At 42.0% G+C, this 23,715-nt stretch overlaps 1 protein-coding gene across 2 annotated transcripts in view; it reads right to left on the minus strand.

Moving 5' to 3' along the window:
- C5 (complement C5) overlaps nt 1-23,715 on the minus strand; it is a 139,180-nt gene that overhangs the window by 82,780 nt on the left and 32,685 nt on the right. Inside the window, exons 1-3 of one of the 2 annotated variants that reach the window (XM_040242070.1) lie at nt 12,148-12,255; nt 4,431-4,623; nt 1,727-1,889 (exon numbers count right to left, since the gene is read on the minus strand). The exons of the other annotated variant lie outside the window; for it this stretch is intronic. Of the exons in view, the coding sequence (XP_040098004.1) occupies nt 1,727-1,889; nt 4,431-4,623; nt 12,148-12,212 (421 nt within the window). The 5' untranslated portion in view covers nt 12,213-12,255. Of the gene's footprint in view, nt 1-1,726; nt 1,890-4,430; nt 4,624-12,147; nt 12,256-23,715 lie in introns of those variants that run through there. 2 annotated transcript variants of the gene reach the window in all.

Raw genomic sequence — 23,715 nt, forward strand, 5'->3', positions numbered from 1 at the left:
AGGTTAAAGAGTCTGCCTGGAATGTGGGAGACCCGGGTTCGATCCCTGGGTCAGGAAGATCCCTTGCAGAAGGAAATGGCAACCCACTCCAGTACTCTTGCCTGGAGAATCCCATGGAGGGAGGAGCCTGGTAGGCTACAGTCCATGGGGTCGCAAACAGTCGGACACGACTGAGCGACTTCACTTCACTTTCATGATTTTTAAAAAGGGCTCAAACTTTATGGGCAAAGACTATTTCAATGAACACCAAGTCATCTTCTTGGAGTCAATTGGATGCTATTCTGGCAATGATATTACGTCCAAGCTGGAAGCAATACCCCAACCTTTCTAGGCCTTTTCTTTCTGAGCTGGCCATAACAGGAGCCCTCGCTAAAACGGTAATGGTGCGGGCCCACTCCACTCCATACTGTCATCAGCATCCAACAACATGTAGCAAGTATGCACTACTTGAAAGGTTTTCAACAAAACTGGCTGGTCTTGCCTCTCGTCCTCTTTCCTTCACCAATAATGCTATATTGAAACTCCAAAACCTTCCCCTTCCATGTACAATTCTCTTATAATCCCATCCTGATTTGCTCAAAAGTTAATTTTGGCAACAGGGAGTGATGGAGGAATTGAAGATTTTGCAGATACGTGAACATATGTGAGCAGCATTCACACTTTTCTGTGTTTGGTTTTTTGTTCATTGGGTATAAGTCCAGCCATTCACCAATCAGAGTTCTGATTGGCTACCCTGTCCTTTCCCCCTCTAACAGATAAACCACTAATACAAAACAGTGTTCTAATAGGAACTTTCTTTAGGTAGATCTCCTTAGAAAATCAATATCCATTTATTTATGTGACTTCACTTACTTTTTGCTGAATCATCTGATACCCTAGGGTTTGATTTGTTTTCTGAATTTGAGAATTAGCTGCAAAGTAATAGAATGTTTTCATGATCGCTACTTTATAACAAATTATTTTTACATTGCCAAAATTATATTTGCAGTTACCTCTTTTGGCTTGTTTAATAATAAAACCTAACACTACATTTCACAATTCTTAAATAGCTTATTTCCTACTTGGGAACAACTGACAGGGTAGATAATGTAATTGTTGATTTTTGTGATTTCCATATGAATATAAGATTTATATTTAAAATTTAAAAACTAAATTCCATATAATTATTTAACAATTTCCATATGAATTTAAAATTAAAATTATATTTAGAAGTGTAAAAATCACTGGGGATTGAGACTCTTTTTTGATCAAGTTGGAAGTCCGTCTCCACTTAAACTCAAGTGTTGAAAAGCTCACAGTGATATTGGCCTGTCTTCTCATTTTGTGGTGTCTCTGCTTTCGTTATCACAGTGCTGGTGGCCTCACAGAATGAGCTCGTCAGTGTTCATACTGCTCTATTTAGACAGATAACCAGCAAGGACCTATTGCATAGCCCAGAGGCCTCTGCTCAATAGTCTGTAATAACCTAAAAGTGAAGATAATTTGATACATATATATGTACAAATGAGTCACTTTGTTGTACACCTGGAACTAACGCAGCTTTGTAAGTCAATTTTACTCCAATGCAAAATAAAAATTAAACATAGATAATTCTTCCCCACATCCAGAGTTCAGTTTAAATAAATGCCATCATCCGTTATCTAGTTCCTCAAGCTTGAAGGGAAAAAAGCATAGAGTCAATACCCATCGCACTACTCCCCAGAGAAAGAAGTATCGTATACTCTACCTGACTGGTGTGGAGTGTAAACAGGTTTGTCTGTATGAATGAAGAGAAATCCATTGTCATAGGTTATTGGCATTTTTTTTGCTTTTGAAAAATGCTTTGATATAACTTCCAAATACACATGTGAAACTGATCTTTGTCTTTCAGACAACTGTTTGGGTTGTATCTGTAAAAGAAAATGTTGATGGGAAAGACTATAATAATTTTAAAGTTATAAAACATGTTATTTAAAAAGTAGTTTAGGAGCCAAAGTAGTAAATAACTTTTGCTCCAAGCCCTTCCGTATCAAACATCATAATCAACATTCAGCTTTAAATAATTAAAAAATTTTTGGTTTTATGCTTCCCAAATTTTATATGCATTTAGTGAAACTACTACTATGAAAGTGTTAGCCACTCAGTCGTGTCTGACTCTTTGTGACCCCATGGACTGTAGCCCACCAGGCTCCTCTGTCCCTGGGATTCTCCAGGCAAGAATAGACCCAGGGGTCAAATCTGTGTCTCCTACACTGTGGGCAGACCCTTTACCATCTGAACCACAGCTCTCTTAACAAGCTTTAACCTCTTCGGTTTGCTGGATTAGTCCATGTTCTCCGTTCCCTCTGTTCAACATCCTGACTGATGCTCAAGACACTGTATTATATTCACATCCTCTGTTCCCATGGTTGAGCAGTACAGTTTCCAGTTTGAGATAAAAGCTAAGTAATACAACCAACCATGTTGAATTAGATATAGGAGAGTACTGTAAACGTTGGGAAAAGCAGTAAGAATCTATAAAGATTCTGCACTCAGATTGCTTTACAAGTACCTCAGTTTTTTCTCTACTTCAAGGAAATAGAAACGGCAGAACAGATGACTCGTTAAAGGTGTGACACATTGTGAATAAGGCTTGCTGCTGCAACTGGACCCAAGAAAAGACCTTGGCACAACATCAAACGATTAGCAAATAAAGGTATATTGTAATGTTAAGATAAATTTAAATGCTTAAGATATGCATCGGTTTTTACGATTTCCCCACCCTAATTTACTTTTCCAAACTAGCCATTTAAGTTAGCACTGTTCAGTAGAGCTCTTTGTGGTGAGGGGAATGTCCTGTACCTGCGCTGCTCAGTACATGCCATCTGTAGCTATTTAAGCACTAGAAACATGGCTAGTATGAGTGATGAACTGAATTTTTTATATTAGTTACATTTGATTGATTTAAATTTAAAGATAACAGCCACATGTTTGTGGCTAATGGCAGCAGATAAAACTCTTCTTTGGGGAAATGAATTTTATTTCTTCATAAACCTAATAAGTCGACCTGTTTGCTATAAGGTTAGAGCACTTATCATCAAGGATATGAAGCAAAGAATTCCTACGTTTGGTTAGAATTTATTTAGATCAGTGTTTCTGAAATTTGAGTAATATATAGAACACTTTTAAAGGGTAAGATATTCTGGAAGACTCTCAGTGTTGACTTTTTGTTATTTATAAAAATAAAGAAATATTTTCAGTACAGTGTTAAATATGTACAGACCTAAAAGTCAGTATAATATTCTTGTGCTTATGACTTTTGTATAATTATAAAATCAAAACATTTATAAAATAAACTCAAAATGGTAAATATCAATGTAATTCTAACTTTCAGCTGTTTATAAAATTTCAGAGTTTAATCTCTTTTTAAAGAACTTACGTTAAAGAAGCACTGGTCTAATAAGCCTCAGAGGCCCTTCCAAGTCTAGAAGTCTCTGATTTTTTGGTTCTTTATTTTTGAATTTATATCAGAATTTAAAACAATATTTTTCACTTGGATAAGGAAACAGTAAATATGAAAGTTATTTTTAGTTATCAGAGTTCTTAATACGAAATGAATTACGAGCAATTTTCTAACCAAACTGTACAACAATATCTTAATCCCTCAGCTGTGTCCAACTCTTTCTGACCCCATGGACTGTAGCCCGCCAGGCTCTTCTGTCCATGAAATTCTCCAGGCAAGAATACCTGACTGGGTTGCCATTCCCTTCTCCAGGGGATCGTCCCGATCCAGGGATCGAAATTCAGTCTCCTGCACTGCAGGCGGATTCTTTATTGTCTGAACCACCAGGGAAGCCCAATAGAAGGAAAATTCATTTGGTACAGGTTGTTCTTTCTATTAACTATGGTTATACATGAGAGCTATTCACTTTAGTAATCAATAATTTATTAGTTTCAGAAGTTTTGATTGTAAGATATTGGAGTTTAAACAAATAGCATCCATGGATTTTCGTAGGCAATGCATGACAGATCGATATGCGTGTTCATTTTGGTCTGTTTCCTTGCATTAGTAATTTTCACAGTAAATAAGTGCTTTCCATTCATTTCCAAATCTGTTCACATCAGTGTTAGTCTCTCAGTCGTGCCCGGCTCCTTGCAACCGCATGGACTGTAGCCCATCAGCCTCCTCTGTCCAGGAGAATACTGGAGTGAGTTGCCATCTCCTCCTCCACATGTTCTGGTTCCAATAAGAATGTTAAAGTTTTCATACACTACTTAAAAAGCAGATACAACTCTCCTATTTAGAATTTTCTTTTTCACCCATATCATCATTAGCGACTGACATCGTCTAGGAATCACACAGTGGTAGTTTGGTATAAATGACCAAATCTCTGTTATCAATATCCAAACTGGGTACACATTTTATTGAGAATATTCTGTATGTATAAAGAAACTGAAGGATAAATACATACTGTTAAGGTGGCAGAATTTTGGAATTTATTTTCTGCGGATAAAGTAACATGGCCTGACGAGTAAGTGATTTTTTTGTCGGGAAAGCTTTTGATTGAGATTGTTGCATCAAATTCTTCAGTGTATCCATAAACTTGAATCACAACATTTTCAGATGCTCCAACATGGAACACTTTTGGTGCTGAAATGACATACCTGTTGAAATAGGAAAGAGAAGGATCAGTATTTTTATATGACATTTTTGTTATATTTCTAACTTTTTAGCTCACTTGATAGATTAGATTTACATTGGGCACTTTTTCTCAACTTGAAATGATATTTTAAAATTAACATTTATTTGCGATCTACAATCATTTCAGCACAGTTTCCAAGAAAAAATACCTTGGAATTAAGACTTTAGAAATAGAGCTGGTGACTTTGTTAACCTCTAGAAAGGTAGTGATAGCACCTTCCCTGAGCTTCTGTAGCAAAGGAAAACTTTTAATGATAAATAGGTTCCATATTTTTGCCTCATGCAGAAAAAATCAACATAGGTACCAGAGATTGAATTCCAGCTCTGCCATCTGCTGGCTGAGTGACCATGGTAAAGTCACTAACTCTCTCTGAAGAGTTAAATAACATACCTTAAATATTACCTTTTTTGTTGTTTAGCCACTAAATCGTGTCTGACTCTTTGCAACCCCATAGACTATAGCCCGCCAGGCTCCTCTGTCCATGGTATTTCCCAGGCAAGAATACTGGGGTGGGTTTTGCCATCTCCTACTTCAAGGGGTCTTCCCAAACCAGGGACTGAACCCACGTCTCCTGCACTGGCAGGCTGATGCTTTACCGCTGAGCCTGCGCAGAAGCCCAATCACCTTCTTTACCAGGGTGCTAAGGATGAAATAAGAATATCTATCTGAAAGCATCTAGCATATTTCAGTTCAGTTCAGTCGCTCAGTCATGTCCGGCTCTGTGACCCCATGAATCACAGCACGACAGGCCTCCCGGTCCATCACCATCTCCCGGAGTTCACTCAGACTCACATCCATCGACTCAGTGATGCCATCCAGCCATCTCATCCTGGGTCGTCCCCTTCTCCTCCTGCCCCCAGTCCCTCCCAGCATCAGAGTCTTTTCCAATGAGTCAACTCTTCACATGAGGTGGCCAAAGTATTGGAGTTTCAGCTTCAGCATCATTGCTTCCAAAGAAATCCCAGGGTTGATCTCCTTCAGAATGGACTGGTTGGATCTCCTTGCAGTCCAAGGGACTCTCAAGAGTCTTCTCCAACACCACACTTCAAAAGCATCAATTCTTCGGCGCTCAGCCTTCTTCACAGTCCAGCTCTCACATCCATACATGACTACTGGAAAAACCATAGCCTTGACTAGACGGACCTTAGTTGGCAAAGTAATGTCTCTGCTTTTGAATATGCTATCTAGGTTGGTCATAACTTTCCTTCCAAGGAGTAAGCATGCTTAGTACTCAATAAATGTTAGATTCATTAAGTCTGCTGAATTAGTTGAAAGGAAATACTCTTATAACTGTTATGTTATCCTAGTGGGTGGATAAAGAAATGAGTAGAATAACAGTGAGCCAGGAAATGCATTTAGAAATGAAAGTAGTAATTGCGATCCTTGCAGAACAAATGATAACAGTCATACAACATAATGATAATAACAAAATGAGGAATGAGAGGCTGTACAAGGGATTTACATACAACCCAATCTTTACAACAGGCCAGTGACGTAGATGCTATTATTATTCCTATTTTGCAAGTGACAAGAGGTTAATTTAGACCAAGGTCACATGGCTTATAAGTGAATGAGGCAGGTCTTTATATTCAGGCCTCACTCTCTATTATGTGCATAACTGAGATCAAGGTTATAAACTATGCTTATAAACAGTGGGCTGTTCCCTCAGTTTTATATTTTATGTGGTGTATCAAGAATGGACATGAATCAATATAAGTTTTTGAAATAGAAATCTTAAAATGGGTGAATTTTCATAATTTTATTAAAAGAAAACTTACAAATATAAACTAGGTTATTAATTGTATATTGTAAAAGTATCTAATTGGAATAGTGAGAGCTACCTATGCTATTAATAGAAAAGGAAGTGTGTTTCAACCCAAAAGGTGATTGAATAATTCAAGCAGCTGATTAGGGCTAGAGGGCACAGGCCAGCCCAGCGGGCAGAATTATTGCAGATTCCTCAAACACTATGGGCTTCCCCAGTGGCGTGGTGGTAAAGAACCCGCCTGCCAATGCATGAGACATGAGAGGTGTGGGTTTGATCTCTGAGCTGGGAAGGTCTCTTGGAGGAGGGTGTGGCGACCTGCTCAGTGTTCTTGCCTGGAGAATCCCGTGGGCAGAGGAGCCTGGTGGGCTGCAGTCCATGGAGTCACAGAGTTGGACACGACTAAAGCCACACAGCACACACGCGCGTCAACACTGACATTTCAAAAGGCTTTTAAAAATCAGCAAGTCTCTAATAACAATGAAACTAATTTGGAAGCAAATAAACACTTTAAAACAACTGGTAATTCTTCTACATGACAAGTAATTTGGAACCATTTACAGGAAAGGGGGAAAAGAATCTCCAGTTTTCCAACCATCTTCTCAATTTCCCATGTATTTATGCAGAAACAGCAGAAAATGAGAAATGTTCAGGTTTGATCAGTTCAGTTCAGTTCAGCTGCTCAGTCGTGTCCGACTCTTTGCGACTCCATGAATCGCAGCATGCCAGGGCTCCCTGTCCATTACCATCTCCCGGAGTTCACTCAGACTCACATCCGTCGACTCCGTGATGCCATCCAGCCATCTCATCCGCGGTCGTCCCCTTCTCCTCCTGCCCCCAATCCCTCCCAGCATCAGAGTCTTTTCCAATGAGTCAACTCTTCACATGAGGTGGCCAAAGTACTGGAGTTTCAGCTTTAGCATCATTCCTTCCAAAGAAATCCCAGGGTTGATCTCCTTCAGAATGGACTGGTTGGATCTCCTTGCAGTCCAAGGGACTCTCAAGAGTCTTCTCCAAAACCACAATTCAAAAGCATCAATTCTTCGGCGCTCAGCCTTCTTCACAGTCCAACTCTCACATCCATACATGACCACAGGAAAAACCATAGCCTTGACTAGATGGACCTTAGTTGGCAAAGTAATGTCTCTGCTTTTGAATATACTGTCCAGGTTGGTCATAACTTTTCTTCCAAGGAGTAAGCGTCTTTTAATTTCATGGCTGCAATCACCATCTGCAGTGATTTTGGAGCCCCCAAAAATAAAGTCTGACACTATTTCCACTGTTTCCCCATCTATTTCCCATGAAGTGATGGGACCAGATGCCATGATCTTCGTTTTCTGAATGTTGAGCTTTAAGCCAACTTTTCCCCTCTCCTCTTTCACTTTCATCAAGAGGCTTTTTAGTTCCTCTTCACTTTCTGCCATAAGGGTGGTGTCATCTGCATATCTGAGGTTATTGAGATTTCTCCCGGCAATCTTGATTTCAGCTCGTGTTTCTTCCAGTCCAGCGTTTCTCATGATGTACTCTGCATAGGAGTTAAATAAGCAGGGTGATAATATACAGACTTGACGTACTCCTTTTCCTATTTGGAACCAGTCTGTTGTTCCATGTCCAGTTCTAACTGTTGCTTTCTGACCTGCATACAGATTTTCCTCCCAAGGAGCAAGCACATAACTTTTCTTCCAAGGAGTAAGCGTCTTTTAATTTCATGGCCACAGTCACCATCTGAAGTGATTTTGGAGCCCCCCAAAATAAAGTCTGACATTGTTTCTACTGTTTCCCCATCTATTTCCCATGAAGTGATGGGACCAGATGCCATGATCTTCGTTGGCAAAGACATGGCAAATGGATGGAGAAACAGTGGAAACAGGGTCAGACTTTATTTTGGGGGCTCCGAAATAAAGGTTAGGTGGTCTGGTATTCCCATCTCTTTCAGAATTTTCCACAGTTTATTGTGATCCACACAGTCAAAGGCTTTGGCATAGTCAATGAAGCAGAAAATAGATGTTTTTCTGGAACTCTCTTGCTTTTTCCATGATCCAGCGGATGTTGGCAATTTGATCTCTGGTTCCTCTGCCTTTTCTAAAACCAGCTTGAACATGAGGGAGTTCACGGTTCACGTATTGCTGAAGCCTGGCTTGGAGAATTTTGAGCATTACTTTACTAGCATGTGAGATGAGTGCAATTGTGCAGTAGTTTGAGCATTCTTTTTGCATTGCCTTTCTTTGGAATTGGAATGAAAACTGACCTTTTCCAGTCCTGTGGCCACTGCTGAGTTTTCCAAATTTGAGATATATTTACTGAAACCTTACTCAGTTCTAGGAGGCTATTTTAAGCACTATACATACATATATGTATTTATATATGTATATATGTCACTGTGCTGTGACAACCATCCTATGAAAAAGACCTTATTATTACTCTGATTTTACAGAGGAGGAAGCTGGTAATTAACTTGCCCAAGGTCACACAGCTATTAAATTACAGAAGTAGGAACTGAACCGGAGCAACCTATTTCCTGAATTAACACTTTCAATTGCCAGACTAAATTGAATTTATCAAGAGTTTTTCGAGAGAAGTTTAGTCGGGGTGGGGAAAGCTGTTTTAATTTTGCCTTTGGGCTTCCCTGGTGGCTCCGTGGTAAAGAATCTGCCTGCCAATGCAGGAGACATGGGTTGGATCCGGGAAGATCCCACATGCCAAAGAGCAGCTAAGCCTGTGTGCCAGAACTACTGAGCCTGTGCTCTAGAGCTCGGGAGCCCAGGAGCCACAACTTCTGAAGGCTGAGTTCCTGAAAGCCCATGCTCTACAGCAAAAGAAACCACCTCAGTGAGAAGCCTGAGCATCACAGCCGGAGAGCAGCCCTTGCTTGGTGGGGAAAAGCCATGAGGCGACAAAGACGCAGCACAACCAAAAGTAAGTAAATAAATAAGAGTGGACTGTGGAAAATTCTGAAAGACGCGGCAAATGGATGGAGAAACAGTGGAAACAGTGTCAGACTTTATTTTGGGAGGCTCCAAAATCACTTCAGACGGTGACTGCAGCCATGAAATTAAAAGGCGCTTGGTCCTTGGGAGGAAAATTATGACCAACCTAGACAGCATGTTAAAAAGCAGAGAAGTTATTTTGCCAACAAAGGTCCGTTTAGTCAAGGCTATGGTTTTTCCAGTGGTCATGTATGGATGTGAGAGTTGGACTATAAAGAAATCTGAATGCCAAAGAATTGATGGTTTTGAACTGTGGTGTTGGAGGAAGACTCTTGAGAGTCCCTTGGACTGCAAGGAGATCCAACCAGTCCATCCTAAAGGAAATCAGTCCAGAATATTCATTGAAAGGACTGATGCTGAAGCTGAAACTCCAATACTTTGGCCACCTGATGCAAAGAACTGACTCATTTGAAAAGACCCTGATGCTGGGAAAGATTGAAGGTGGGAAGAGAAGGGGACGACAGATGATGAGATGGTTGGATGGCATCACTGACTCAATGGACATGAGTTTGAGTAAACTCTGGGAGGTGATGGACAGGGAGGCCTGGCGTGCTGCCGTCCATGGGGTTGCAAAAGAGTTGGACGTGACTGACTGAACCGAAATGAAATAAAAGTTATTTTTAAAATTGGTGTTATTAGAAGTTTTCTTTTGATAGCTCTGCAACCACCTACTCATACATATTTTGATTCTTACTGATGCAATGCTAACACAATCTATCATATAAAGTATTTCGTATTTTTCCTATTTTCTTTCAATAGTTGTAGAGAACATGGCCACTGAACTTGCGAAGAGGCACAAATGCTAGCTTGGCCTCTATCTGGAATGTTCTTTCCGCAAATATTTGCCTGACTTGCTCTGTCACTTCCTGCAAGCTCTGCTCGGGTGTCACCTCTGTAGAGAATGTTCCCCGTCTACACTTTGGTATGGCGCCCAATCATTTCTTTATCCTCACATTTTCCTTTATATTTTTTTCTTCATGGTACCTATAGCCACCTGACCTTATTCATTCACTCATTGGTTCGTTTATTGAGTCATTTTCTTCTCCTTCTTGAATGCAAGCTCTATACCATCTACTATTGGGTTGGCCAAAAAGTTCATTCGGCTTGTCCCCATGAAGCCAAACGAAATTTTTGGCCAGCCCAATACATCCTCAGTGCCAAGTTCTTGAAAAGTTTTAGCTGAATCAATCAATTAAATCTATTGACTCCCATGTTGTAAATGGTATACTGTTATTTTTTCAGAGAAACAGAGAATGTGCTTATTAAGGGTCAGTACAGTGTAGCAGGAAAAAATTCAGCATCATGAGACCTAGGTTCTGGCCCTAGTTCCACCACTACTCTGCAGTCATTTGATCCAATCTCTCTGAACTGCAGTTGGCTGTCTTTTAAGATGGAATAACAGAATCTAGGAAATGGGGTGGCCATGTGAGATTAGGGGTGGGAGCGTGCTAAACTTTATGACATCTCAGGTATACATTGATATTCATTGTGCATTTTATGTGTGTACATTTATGACAAAATGGAAAAAAATCTGAAGTAATAAAGAGGAGTCCTTAATACGGATTCTACTGCTGTTTGTTTTAGTGGTGTGACCTTTGGCAAGTTACTGCCTCTGTCTGGATTTATACTTACATTTGATATAGGTTTCATTAGATACTCTCCAGTTCCTTTTCAATACTAAGATGTTATTTCTAGATATGAGATCAATATTTTAAGACCTAGTTTTAAATACAAATGTTTCAATAATAATTTTCAATAAACGATCGTGTGTAATTTGTGAAGCATGAGTTCACAAATTTAGAAGTAATTACATCAATAGATTTCAAACCACAGTATTAGAATTGACCCCCAAGTAACTCTTGCTTTACTATGTACAGTACGCAGAAAACACAGGAAAATTCTACACCAAATAGAAATAAGCAATCAATGCAAGAAAGTTTGCTATCTTGAATTTAGTTGTGTTTTTTTTGAAGAAGAATTTGAATAATCACTCATGTAAAGTTTTATAAATAACAATCCCCTAATGGACATATCGGAGAAGGCAATGGCACCCCACTGCAGTACTCTTGCCTGGAAAATCCCATGGATGGAAGAGCCTGGAAGGCTGCAGTCCATGGGGTCGCTGAGGGTTGGACACGACTGAGCGACTTCACTTTCAATTTTCACTTTCATGCATTGCAGAAGGAAATGGCCACCCACTCCAGTGTTCTTGCCTGGAGAATCCCAGGGACGGGGGAGCCTGGTGGTCTGCCATCTCTGGGGTGGCACAGAGTGGGACACGACTGGAGTGACTTAGCAGCAGCAGCAGCAATGGACATATACACACTGCTTTATTTAAAATGGTTAACCAATAAACTCCTACCTGGAATTCTGCTCAAAGTTATGTGGCAGTCAGGATGAGAACAGTGTTTGGGGGGGAATGGATACATGTATATATATGGCCGAGTGCCTTCACTGTTCATCTGAAACGATCCCAATATTGCTAATAGGTGATACCCTTATACAAAATTTAAAGTTAAAAACACACACACAAAAAACAAACCTGTAAAACTGTCCCATTGTTAGCCACACATCAAATCAAAATGCTACATGATTTTCTTACTCAGAGATGAGACTATTAGTGTTCCCAGAAGTAGAAAGTAATGTACAAATTAACATAGTTTGTTGTATTTGATTTTTCACTCATTGCCTTGATAAGATGCATTGAAAAATGAAGATAGTTTCTTTTACTTACGTTTGTTCCTGGCCCCAACTTTTCCCCAGGAAGATTAAAAAACAAAGTATGCCCCACAGGCCCATGCTGGAGGCACTGGTAAACCATCGATATGACCTTCCTGAAGTAACTCTCCTTTTTAAAGAAATCGAGATTGAAGAACTTGGGTAAGTTGGTTTACTGGTTAATTATTAATGTCAAGAAGAGGTACTTCTGAGTAGGAAAAATAAAATTGGAATGGAAACACTCTTTAATGCCCAGGTATAAAAGTAGAAGATTTTTATGAGAAGATATTTTATACAGATTTACACCTAGAGAATTTATTTTGATTAATACAAATAAAGGATTCTAACATAAAAGTTTGGCACTGCAATGAACGTCTCAAAGTTAAAAATCAGTAAGTTGATTGTCTTCTGTCTCTTGACCAGGCAATTGCTCTGAAAGTATTATCATGAAAGCCTGACTCTGGAGACGCTCTGATGGAGACCCAGCGGGATTTAGTTTCACATGAAGGTGATTTCAGAATGGGCCTGGTTCAGAAGGGCTTGTGAGCTGTCTTTCTAGAGAAGACCTGAATGGTAGCGTCATTGGCATTGGAAATGGCAGAAGAAGAAGACAGATCTGCAAAGGAATAAGTCCTTGGTCTGTTCAGTTCAGTTCAGTCAGTTCAGTTGCTCAGTCGTGTCCGACTCTTTGCGACCCCATGGACTGCAGCATGCCAGGCCTCCCTGTCCATCTGTTCCAGAAAGAAGCTGAATGTTAGGTGGAGAAAAGATTGTGGCTGGCAATGAAAGTATCCTGCTGAGGATGCTGTATCATTTTCTACAAAATAAAAGATGAATCAAATACTTTAGTTTTTACCAGAGAATGGATATCCTCAATATCTATTAATTCAGACACCACAAATTCAAAATTTGCATTCATTCAGGCACAGAATATATTTCTTTTCTAAAAAATAAATGTACGCTATACTTTTCAATGAGGTTTTTAATCATTTTCATAAAAGAGCTTAAAGAAAACAAAGCTTCCTATGGTCTGAGCCTTGAATTTAATTTAGAAAAAAATTTTTAAGATTTTTATGATGCTTGAAAGTGAAAGTGTTAGTTGCTCAGTCGTGACCAACTCTTTGTGACCCCATGGACTGTTGTCCACCAGGCTCCTCTGTCCATGGAATTTTCCAGGCAAGAAAACTGGAGTGGGTAGCAATTCCTTTCTCCAGGGGATCTTCCTGACCCAGGGATCAAACCTGGGTCTTCCAAACTGCAGGCAGACTCTTTACTGTCTGAGCCACCAGGGAAGCCTTATGATGCTTGCTAGAAAGTTTTTATTTACTACCTTCCTTCTACTAGCACTGATTTCTGGCTTAGTAAAACAGATTTCTTTAAACAGTTTTCTATAATTCATGTTTTATATTCACATTGGTGACCCTTCTTTTGAATTAATAAGATTCTATTTTACCAACACTTTGTACTGAATTTATTAGGAAAAAAGGTGCACAAAGGAAAATTTGATATACAAAGTTCGTTAACAGTGTCTCTTACATACATTATTGAAATGGCAAAAATCTGTTACTATTGTCTGACCTTGGAGAAGGAAATGGCAACCCACTCCGGTATTCTTGTCTGAAGAATCCCACGGACAGAGAAGCCATGGGGTTGCAAGAGCTGGACATGACTTAGAGACTAAACCACCACCATTATCTGACCTATTCGTTTCAGAAGGAAACCTGTAAAATAATTAAACTGGGTTGCGAAAGACGGGTCAAGTTAAAACAAACAAAATACTTTTGCCATCATTTTCGGGAAAAGATCTTCAGGAGAAAGCGAGAACATTCAAATGACCGTAGATATATTTGAAGTGAAGGAAATTTATTTGCATGTATTATGGAGTCAATATTGATCAGTGATATTAGTCACTTACCATTGGTGTGTTTCTTTGGTAGAAAACATTTAGAAAACAATGGATTTCACAGGTTCTCAATAGAACTACAGTTCAACTGCTTAGAGATTTCCAATTGCCTTTAACTAAAATGTTTTAATCTGCCTTACAAACATGGCTCAAAGATGGATTCTTCTTTACATTTTAAAATGTTGACCTCTGGAGGAGTCTTTGGTTTTTATACAGATGTGTGGATGGTGCTCAGTTGTGTCCGACTTGTTGAGACCCTGTAACTACAGCCCGCCAGGCTTCCCTGTCCCTGGGATTTTCCAGGCAAGAATACTGGAGTGGGTTGCCATTTTCCACTCCAGGGGATCTTTCTGACCCAGGGATCAAACCCACGTCTCTTGCATCAGCTGGCAGATTTTTCACCACTGCACCACCAGATAATCCATCTCTAAAGAGGAGAAACCAGGTCTGGCAGGAACTTTGGTGGTCTTTTGATCTTCCTGCTAATGCTACCATTTGACCCTCAGATGGGCCCTACATGACCTCACTTAGCTCACAAGGCCTCTCTTAATCTGAGTCTTGCTTGATTCTCCAGCCTTTATGCACCTCTTCTTCACTGCAGCCATGTAGCTGAATTACTTATTATTCCCTGAAGTCACCATGACATGCAAATGCTCCTAGCAGGGTAGTAAACAGTCAGTCAAGTACTATTACTATTATGATTAACCTATTTATACCTTCAATTAGGTGTCCCTTCAGAAACGAGGGTTAAATATGGGTTACTGCTACTGGCACTGCAGGACGCAACTCACTCAGAATCTACTTAAGTGCTTGCCCATAACACCAGTGAGGAAAGAAATCTTGGGGTTTACACTACAGCTAGCTGTGGAACCTTATGAGTAAATGCCTCTCATTGGTTACTTGTCTTCCAAAATATTTACACAAATTTGAAAAGACATTTAGCTACAAAAAGTTTATTGAAACAAAGTCTTACAGGGAAGCCCAATGTAGAAACTAGTTAGAATGGAGGTGCTCCAGGTGAGTAGAAGGGATGGCCCTGCTCTCTGCTCAGGGGCACCCCCAGACGGCCTTAGGAGGCTCTAGGAACCCTAGGGCCCCTGGACACTCGGTTTAAACACACTCTTCCAAGTGTTCCTGCTTCACTTGGCCCATTCCTTATTTCCCTCTTCTCTTAATAAATCCCCACAACCATCTTGAAATTAGTTTTCAGTTGATTAGGCCAAAGGAGAGACCAGCATCTCTCTCCTTGAGTCCAAGATCCACTGCTTAGCTGCGTGTTGAAATTCTTCTCTCAGGTGACCTGGGCTATCAACATCACATCCTCTAAAAACCCCCCTTCCCCCTCAGTCTTATACCTCTGTCCCACACCCAAGACTCTGATATCCCAACATTGAATCAGGAATTCACCCCAGCGGGCAGGAAACCTTATTAGAGGGTAACAGGAAAATAAACACTCTAGGTTTATATCCCAGAAAACTTTCACACATTTGCCTCTAACACTAGTATAGGAATGCACTTTGTAGAATTATTTGCAATAGCAAAAACTTGGGAGCAACGTTAACAATGATAAATATATTACTGTATATTCATACCATGGAATGCAGTGTTGGCTGGGATGACACAAAAAGCATAGTAACATTTATATTTCTACAAATGTAAAAGCATACATGGGCTTTTCCAGGCGGCTCAGTGGTGAAGAATCTGCTTGCCAGTGCAGGATGTGAGTTCGACCCCTGATCCTGGAAGATCCCTTGAAGGAGGAGATGCAACCCAGCCCAGTATTCTTGCTTGGAAAATTTCATGGGCAGAGGAGCCTGGCAGGCTACAGTCCATAAGGTCACAAAGAGTCGAATATGACTGAGCAACTGAGCATGCATGCATGCATGCAATGACCTACACATATGTGTGAAATGCGTGTATGTTAAGTCGCTTTAGTCATGTCTGACTCTTCGTGACCCCATGGACTGTAGCCCTCCAGGCTCCTCTGTCCTTTGGATTCTCCAGGCAAGAATACTGGAGTGGGCTGCCATGCCCTCCTCCAGGGATCCTCCTGACCCAGGGTTAAACCTGCATCTCTTAGGCTCCTGCACTGGCAGGCGGGTTCTTTACGGCTAGTGCCACTTGGGAAGTGAAAGGTAAACACTAAATCTGAAGAGTTGATTTGTCTGTGAAGGGAAGGAGAAATTTGTGATAGGAAAGAAGTATATGCTTCCACTGTATCTATCACCTTTTGTTTTAAAGGAACACCTGAAACCAGTATGGCAATATCTTACAAATAATTCAGTAAGGTTTAGTGGTAGTTATACAGGTGTATAGGTCAGTCGCTGTGTTTTTCTAAACATTTTAAATATTTCATTGAGAAAGAAGTATGGCCTGCAGTGAGGCAGGCTTGAATTCAAACCCTGGCTCTGTCTGATTAGCTTCGTGATTTAGGTATAAAATCAAAACAGTAAAACCTCATAGTGCTGATGGGAGAATGAAATGAAAAATGTAAAGCTCTTAGCACACAGCATGAACCTGAAAACGGCCGCTAGTGTTTACTACTAGGGTAAGATACAGTTGTGATCTTCTTCTTAAAATATACATATATAGAAGGAAATGGCAGCCCACTCTGGACTATTGCCTGGAAAATCTCATGGACAATGGAGCCTGGTAGTCCATGGGGTCGCAAAGAGTCGGACACGACTGAGCGACTTCACTTTCACTTTCCTGTGCATAGGATCACACCAATCTGTCTTTCAATACAGTCAGAACTGGCTATCAGGATGAAAGAATCTCTTTATCACTGAGCCCAGCAGAATTGTGCCCCCACTTCCTTTCTGGTTTGTTCATTTGCTGTCAATTAAAGATCTGATGCTTTTGAACTGTGGTGTTGGAGAAGACTCTTGAGAGTCCCTTGGACTGCAAGGAGATCCAACCAGTCCATTCTGAAGATCAGCCCTGGGATTTCTTTGGAAGGAATGATGCTGAAGCTGAAACTCCAGTAGTTTGGCCACCTCATGCGAAGAGTTGACTCATTGGAAAAGATGCTGGGAGGGATTGGGGGCAGGAGGAGAAGGGGACGACCGAGGATGAGATGGCTGGATGGCATCACGGACTCAATGGATGTGAGTCTGAGTGAACTCCAGGAGTTGGTGATGGACAGGGAGGCCTGGCGTGCTGCGATTCATGGGGTCACAAAGAGTCGGACACGACTGAGCGACTGAACTGAACTGAAAGATCTGAGATTAGATGACTGAACTCTTGAAGTCCAAATAATTGCTACTTCCTGAGAGTCTGACATTCTGACTTAGTGAGTGAAGAGCACAAAATGTCTCCCACGGAACAGAATCTTTTTTAGAAGATTTAGAATTTTTCCCTCTTGTTTATGGTGTTGATCACCATTAGCAGATCATGTGTACCCTCCTACTTTTATCTCATAAGCTGTGAAAGATCTACACTTGGGAAGACCCTCCTGTCTCTGTATCAAAGATACTGCCTGAAGCGTTTTTCTTACTTCCCAGGAATAGGTCTAGTAATTAAGAAGAAAGCTTATAAATGTTAATTTGCAATTTCAAGAAGGGCTACAAACTCCATTGCATTTTACCAGGTGCTATATGAAATTCAGACATGGAGACCCTTTAAAGAGATCATCCAAATAATGACAACACAATAGGTACCAATTATCAGCTCCACGTCACAGGCATTGTAAGGATTAACTTACATAAACTGTTTCTAATCTGCACAACCACTCTGAAAGGTACTATGACCTCAGGTGACCAATGAGTAAACAGTGATTACCCAGAGAAACACAGTGATTTGCCTCAAGGAACACATCTCATAACTTGCAGAGATGGGGATTTGATTGTGTTAGGATCAGTGGGAAAAAGAAGAGAGATAGCAAGCCCTGCTGAAGTCTGTCTTTCTCTTTGACACGGTCTTCAGCTACCTGGGCTTCCCAGATGGCGATAGGATCTGGACAGTCCCCTGGAGGAGGGTATGGCAACTCGCTCCAGTATTCTTGCCTGGAGAATCCCATGGACAGAGGAGCCTGGTGGGCCATGGTCCACAGGGTTGCAAAGAAAGAGTCGGGCATGACAGAAGTGACTCAGCACACACACCCACTCTTTTGTCTGGGATTGAGTCTCTGCTTTATAGACTCTTTAAGGATTTGTAGCCTACTCCATGCATTTTGATCTGTACATTCTAGGTGAAGGTTCAAAAGTACAAGTTGGGAATAGATGTGACACTACTCTGGGTCTCCCTCATAGGGCGTCAGGTTGAGACTGACTGGAGGGGCAACCAGGCAGATGACGTATTGGGGAGATTAGCAGGAGAGGCTAGAGAAGGGAAGAACCAAGAGCAGCGAGATGAACCATGTCAGAGGAAGCTGAAAATCCAAGGGGGGGATGATTTAGAGTTTAAGTTCCCAAATGGTAACTGAAGAAAGATAAAGAAGAAAGGTGTTGCTCAAACTATTATTGTACGTCTCCAGAGTGGTTGATTGAAATAACACGTCCACTCGGGTTCCTAACTCAATAACAGAATAAGGGAGGACTTCTGAGGACAGAATGGAGAGGAAGTGGAAACTAATAAGGCCCAAAGAGAAAATCAGTCATTCTGTTTGTGATAGGATGCAGTTAAGCACGTTTCTTCAGAGGAAACAAAAAGAGACAAAAGAAGGTGCCCACTCTCCATTTATGTCTGCGTCACTGAAGCTATTTTTTCCTGTATGTTAGACCTTGGGGCTTCCCTGGTGGCTCAGAGGGTAAAGCGCCTGCCTGCAATGTGGGAGACCGGGTTTGATCCCTGGGTTGGGAAGTTCCCCTGGAGAAGGAAATGGCCCACTCCAGTATTCTTGCCTGGAGAATCCCATGGATGGAGGAGCCTGGTGGGCTACAGTCCATGGGGTCGCAAAGAGTCGGACACAACTGAGCGAGCTCACTTCACTTCACTTCAGCCCTTGTAAAGAATGAAGCTCTGGCCATTAACCTCTTGTTTGGCTTCACCGTCACACACTTTTTTCAGATAATATACTTCTTGTTCAGCATGAGCTCTCTTACCTAATTCTAGTACCTGTGATGCATTGGTACTCATCCACTCATCCAGTGGCTAGATGTGGTAGTGTCTCCAAGATGGCCCCAGTGTCCCTGCCTCCCTGGTATTCATGGCCTTGGGTGACCCCCTCCCGCTCTGTATCAGGGTTGGCTCATCTGACCAATAGCATATAGCAAGTGCAGAGGTGTGTGGCTTCAGAGGAGTCATGGAAGACATCGCCCTTCCCACCTGGCTGTCTCTGGGACTGCCTGCTCTGGGGGAGGCCAGCCACCATGTAGTAAAGACACTTAAGAAGCCTGTGGAGAGGCCCATGTGGAAAGGAACTGAGGCCTCCTGCCTCACATGAGTGAGTCCCTGTGGAGGTAAATCCCCAGCTCTAGTCATGCCTTTCAGTGACCACAGCCCCAGCTACAACTTGATTGCGCAATCTTGAGAAAACCTGAACCCAGAACAAAATTATGCAGCAAAGCCATTTCTAATGAGCAATAGCCCATTGGTGGTGGTAGTGAATACAGGTGCTTTCATGAGACTTGCATCTTTAGAAAAACAGCTGTTACAGAATACAAGTTAACTATTGCTATGTTATCAATTACCCCAAAATTTAGGGGCTTAAAATAAACAATTATCTTCACAGTTTTATTGGGCAAGAATTCGGGAATGGCTTCGCTGGATAATTTTGGCTTAGGTTCTCTCTTGAGTTTGCAATCAAGCTGTTAGCTGAGGCTGCGGTCTCCAAAAGGCTTGACTGTGGCTGGAGGATTTCCCTGCGTGGTGGCTCACTCTCTCGACTCTGAACAGGAGGCCTCAATTCCTTTCCATACGGGGCCTAAACTACTATATATAAAATAAATAAGCAACAAAGATATACCATTTAGTGCAAGGAATTATACCCATTATCTTGTAATAACCTAAGATAGAGTATAATTTGCAAAAATACTGAATCACTATGCTATACACCTGAAATTAACACAACATTCTAAATCAACTGTTCTTGTTGTTGTTTGGTCATACTTCAATTAAAGAGGAAAATAATCTTTAATTTGCAATTGCACTTTCAGTTCTTAACTATGGGCTCAGAGGCCTGCTTAAAGGCGCCACCTGCTGGTAGTAACTTAATAGCATCCCAAGAAGGCCGGAATAATGAGAGCTGAGGGTCAGAGCTAATCCATGACATCTTTCCAAGGTAAATTCTAGCTTCTCATTTTATGTCGCTTCCGAGAGCTAGCCTCTACAATTCCTTTAAATAAAAACACCTGCCCTGCATTCTTCATGGGAATGCTTAAATGTGATATCCCTGAGCAATGAAAAGTCGTATAAACATTTAAGGAGGTCGTATGTCCATTCTTTCTAGCATCGTATCTCTCCTGCTTTACCAACTCCTTTCTTTCAGCATGCAAACATACAAAAGTCTCCATTAATAGGAAAAAGGCAAATATCAAAAAACTTTCTGATGGATTCCCCCCAAATAACTTTGAAAGCCCCCCCCAACTTTGTATAATTTTTGTTTCCCTCATTTATCCATAGACTCCTTCAGAATGTTTTATGGATATCTCCATGTAAGTTATATAAGAAATAAATAGAATGAACAGCAGCAGAGGCCACTTGATAATGGTTGGCATGGTTTGGCATTGTTTCATTTTACAGATAAAGAAACTGATGCTCAGAAAGGGTTACAAGAACGGCAGGAAGGAAGGAAGGAAGAAAGGCAGGGCTGCCCAGAATCATAGGAACGAGCAGTCAAGGGCGTCTGTAAAATTCGAAGGTCCCAGGGCGATACGAAAGCGTAGAGCTGCTTATCCATAAAGCAAGAACAGTGCTGTTAAACGTTTTACGATATAAAGCCTTTTCTTCTGTGGCGTCTCCCTTACCTTGCCAGGTGCACCTGCTGCACAAAACCACCTCAGCTGCCTCAGTTTACTTCCTGATTCTGTGACTCTATCAACACTCAAATATCAACAAGAAGAGCCTGAAAGGAAGGGGAGCTACTGAGTGCCCTGTCTTTCCCTGTCCTTCTATGTCAGCATATTTAGTGTAAGTGTTTGGCTAATAACAACAGGAACAAGAAAGAATATGATGAAGCGCCTCAGCCATTCGCGTTTCTTCGAATGCTGCTGTCACCTCTCGGCATGCAGACCATGTTCTGGTTCCTGTGGAAAGTGTGGCCTCTACGGGCCGTCAGCACAGTCGCAGACAGGACTCCTCACTGCGTGCTCACTTTCAGTCTCACTAAACTTCTGCACACTGTGGGTCCACTGAAGCCCTGTGTTCACAGGGCATCATGAATGCTCTGTGGGAAGGGGGTGGCCAGAGGCGACGGGCACCTGTATCACACACATCTTCGGTAACTCAAATGCATGCTCTGTTGTCCTGTCAGAGTTTACCTATGAAACACAAGTTCAGGAACACCCCTGGTGGTCCAGGGGTTACGAATCTGCCGTCCAGGGGACGGGGACATCGACTTGACCCCTGATTGGGGAACTTAGATTCCTGTATACGGCAACTAAGCCCCTGCCCGACAGCGAGAGAAGCCTGTGTGCGGCAAGGAAGACCCCGTGCAGCCAAAAAACACCAAACCAACACAACAGCAACAAACAGGTTCAGAAGATAAAATTATTAATAATTTCATGACAGGAGCAACAGAGCACCAAACTCAGCGTGGGGCCCTGCAGAGCACCAGGCCCTGGTCCGCGCGTAGGCTTCACACCCACAGGCCAGTTCTGGAGCAGCTGAGCCACGAAAGATCTCAGATCTGACCCCAAGGGCAAGTCTCTTAGCACAGCACATGGAGGCCTGCTCGAATAACATAGGGCAAGGCACTGGCAGAGTGACAAAGATCGCCCAGACGATGAGAAAGCTTTAAGAGGCTATACATTAGGCAACATTGAACTGCTGGTCTTGCCTCCAGGAAGGTTAGAGAAGCTCCTGAAGATCCAGAAGAACTGAGGACTGGGGTAATGGGAACGGGTAAGATTAGGGTGAGGGTTAGGACAATAGGGGTGACGGGGTTAAAATCCAGAGGAGAAGGGTGAGGCGGTAGAAGTGTTTGGAAGGAGACGGTTATTAGAAAGATAGAACAGTCTAATTACTTACAGTGGATGTAGATTGTCAGGGGTTACGACCTAAAAGTAGGTCAGTTCCAAGGGTGGGACGGACAACGTCCTAAACTCTAGATGCTTAGGGAGCTCTCATTTTAGCAGCCGGTATCTATAGGGTACTTTCCAAAGGGGACAAGAGTAGGCAGCCAGTATCAGCAGTCCAACGAAATGATGTTACAAGAGCTAGGGCAATCCTGGGATGTATTCCTCAGGAGGCCAGGCCTACAGGTAGGATCAGCTACAAGGCTGAGGCCAGAGAACAGTCAAGTGTAGGCGGAGTCCCTGATCAGGAAACAGACCAAGAGGGAGAGACACTGTCTGTGGGTACAGGGTTTTTGTTGTGGACGATGAGAAAGTTTGGGGTATAAATGGTGGTGGTGGTTCCATAACATCGTGAATATACTGTGAATGAGAATGCCATTGAGTTGAGTACTTGTGCGCAATTAAAATGGTAAACATTATGTTATGTATATTTTGCCATAGTTAAAAAAAAAAAAAACAAAACCTCTAGGTAAAAAAAATGAAATAGAGTAGGGTATTAGGTTTACCAGACCAGGGAGGAGCCAGCTATCCAAAGATTAGAATTAAGTTACATATACCTCGCAAAGAGTCGGACACGACTGAGTGACTTCACTATACCATAGGGAATATATACGGGGTGAGGGCTGTTAAAAACTTTTTTCTCCTCTTTCAGAGGAGGAGGCAAAGCAGGTTGAGATGGACACCTCAGCAGCCTCTTTCCCTTCCCTGGGCAGGTTTCCTCATCTCAGCATCTACTGCACCAGGTCCTGGAGACAGACTCCGGGGCCGAGACCACGGGGATTTGGGCAAGGTTCTGCCCCAATTCTGGGTGAATTTGGGTGCATTCTGCACTGTGAGGAGGGCCCCTCCCACAGAGTCCAGGTCTAGGCCATGGCTAAGGGGCACCTCAAGAAGCTGTAAGATCCTGGTTTAGGTAGGGAATTACCTCTCAAAATTCCCTCAGCACCCTAGGAACCCAAACCCCCAGGGCCACGTGGAATCTAGCGTCCAGTGTGCTTGGCAAGAAGGTCTGCATTGGCACCCCAGCCCCCCTGCCTCCTTCTAAGAGTCAGCTTCTCCATCCTTGTAACTGGCGGGGTGCATCCAGCCATCCCTAGCTTGGAGAAGAGAGCTGCGGTGGAGAGGGAGGGCATGGTGGAGGATGAGGTGCTTGGATGGTGTAGAGAGGAGGTTGGGCTTTCTTCAGGGATGGAAAGAGATAAACAATGGCTCAATCGGATGGAAGTGGTTGGCAGCTGGGATGAGCTCTAAAGGAAGAAGGAAAGGGAAAAGAGGTACGAGGTTGAGATTTAGGTGCTTCTACAGTCATTCATTCAACAAATGTTTACTGAATACCTAAAATGTGCCAGACACTGAGCTAGGCGTGAAGTAGCCATGGGGAACCAGAGAAGGAGCTTGGGTCTAGCACTGAGGATTGATCATCCAATAAGCAGTTATACCAACCTGTGATGAGTATCATGACGGGGAAACAAGGTGAAGAAAAATGAATTTATATTAATTAGGATTA

This window comes from Oryx dammah, unplaced genomic scaffold (genome assembly GCF_014754425.2).
Source record: "Oryx dammah isolate SB20612 unplaced genomic scaffold, SCBI_Odam_1.1 HiC_scaffold_1, whole genome shotgun sequence".
Lineage (NCBI taxonomy): Eukaryota > Metazoa > Chordata > Mammalia > Artiodactyla > Bovidae > Oryx > Oryx dammah.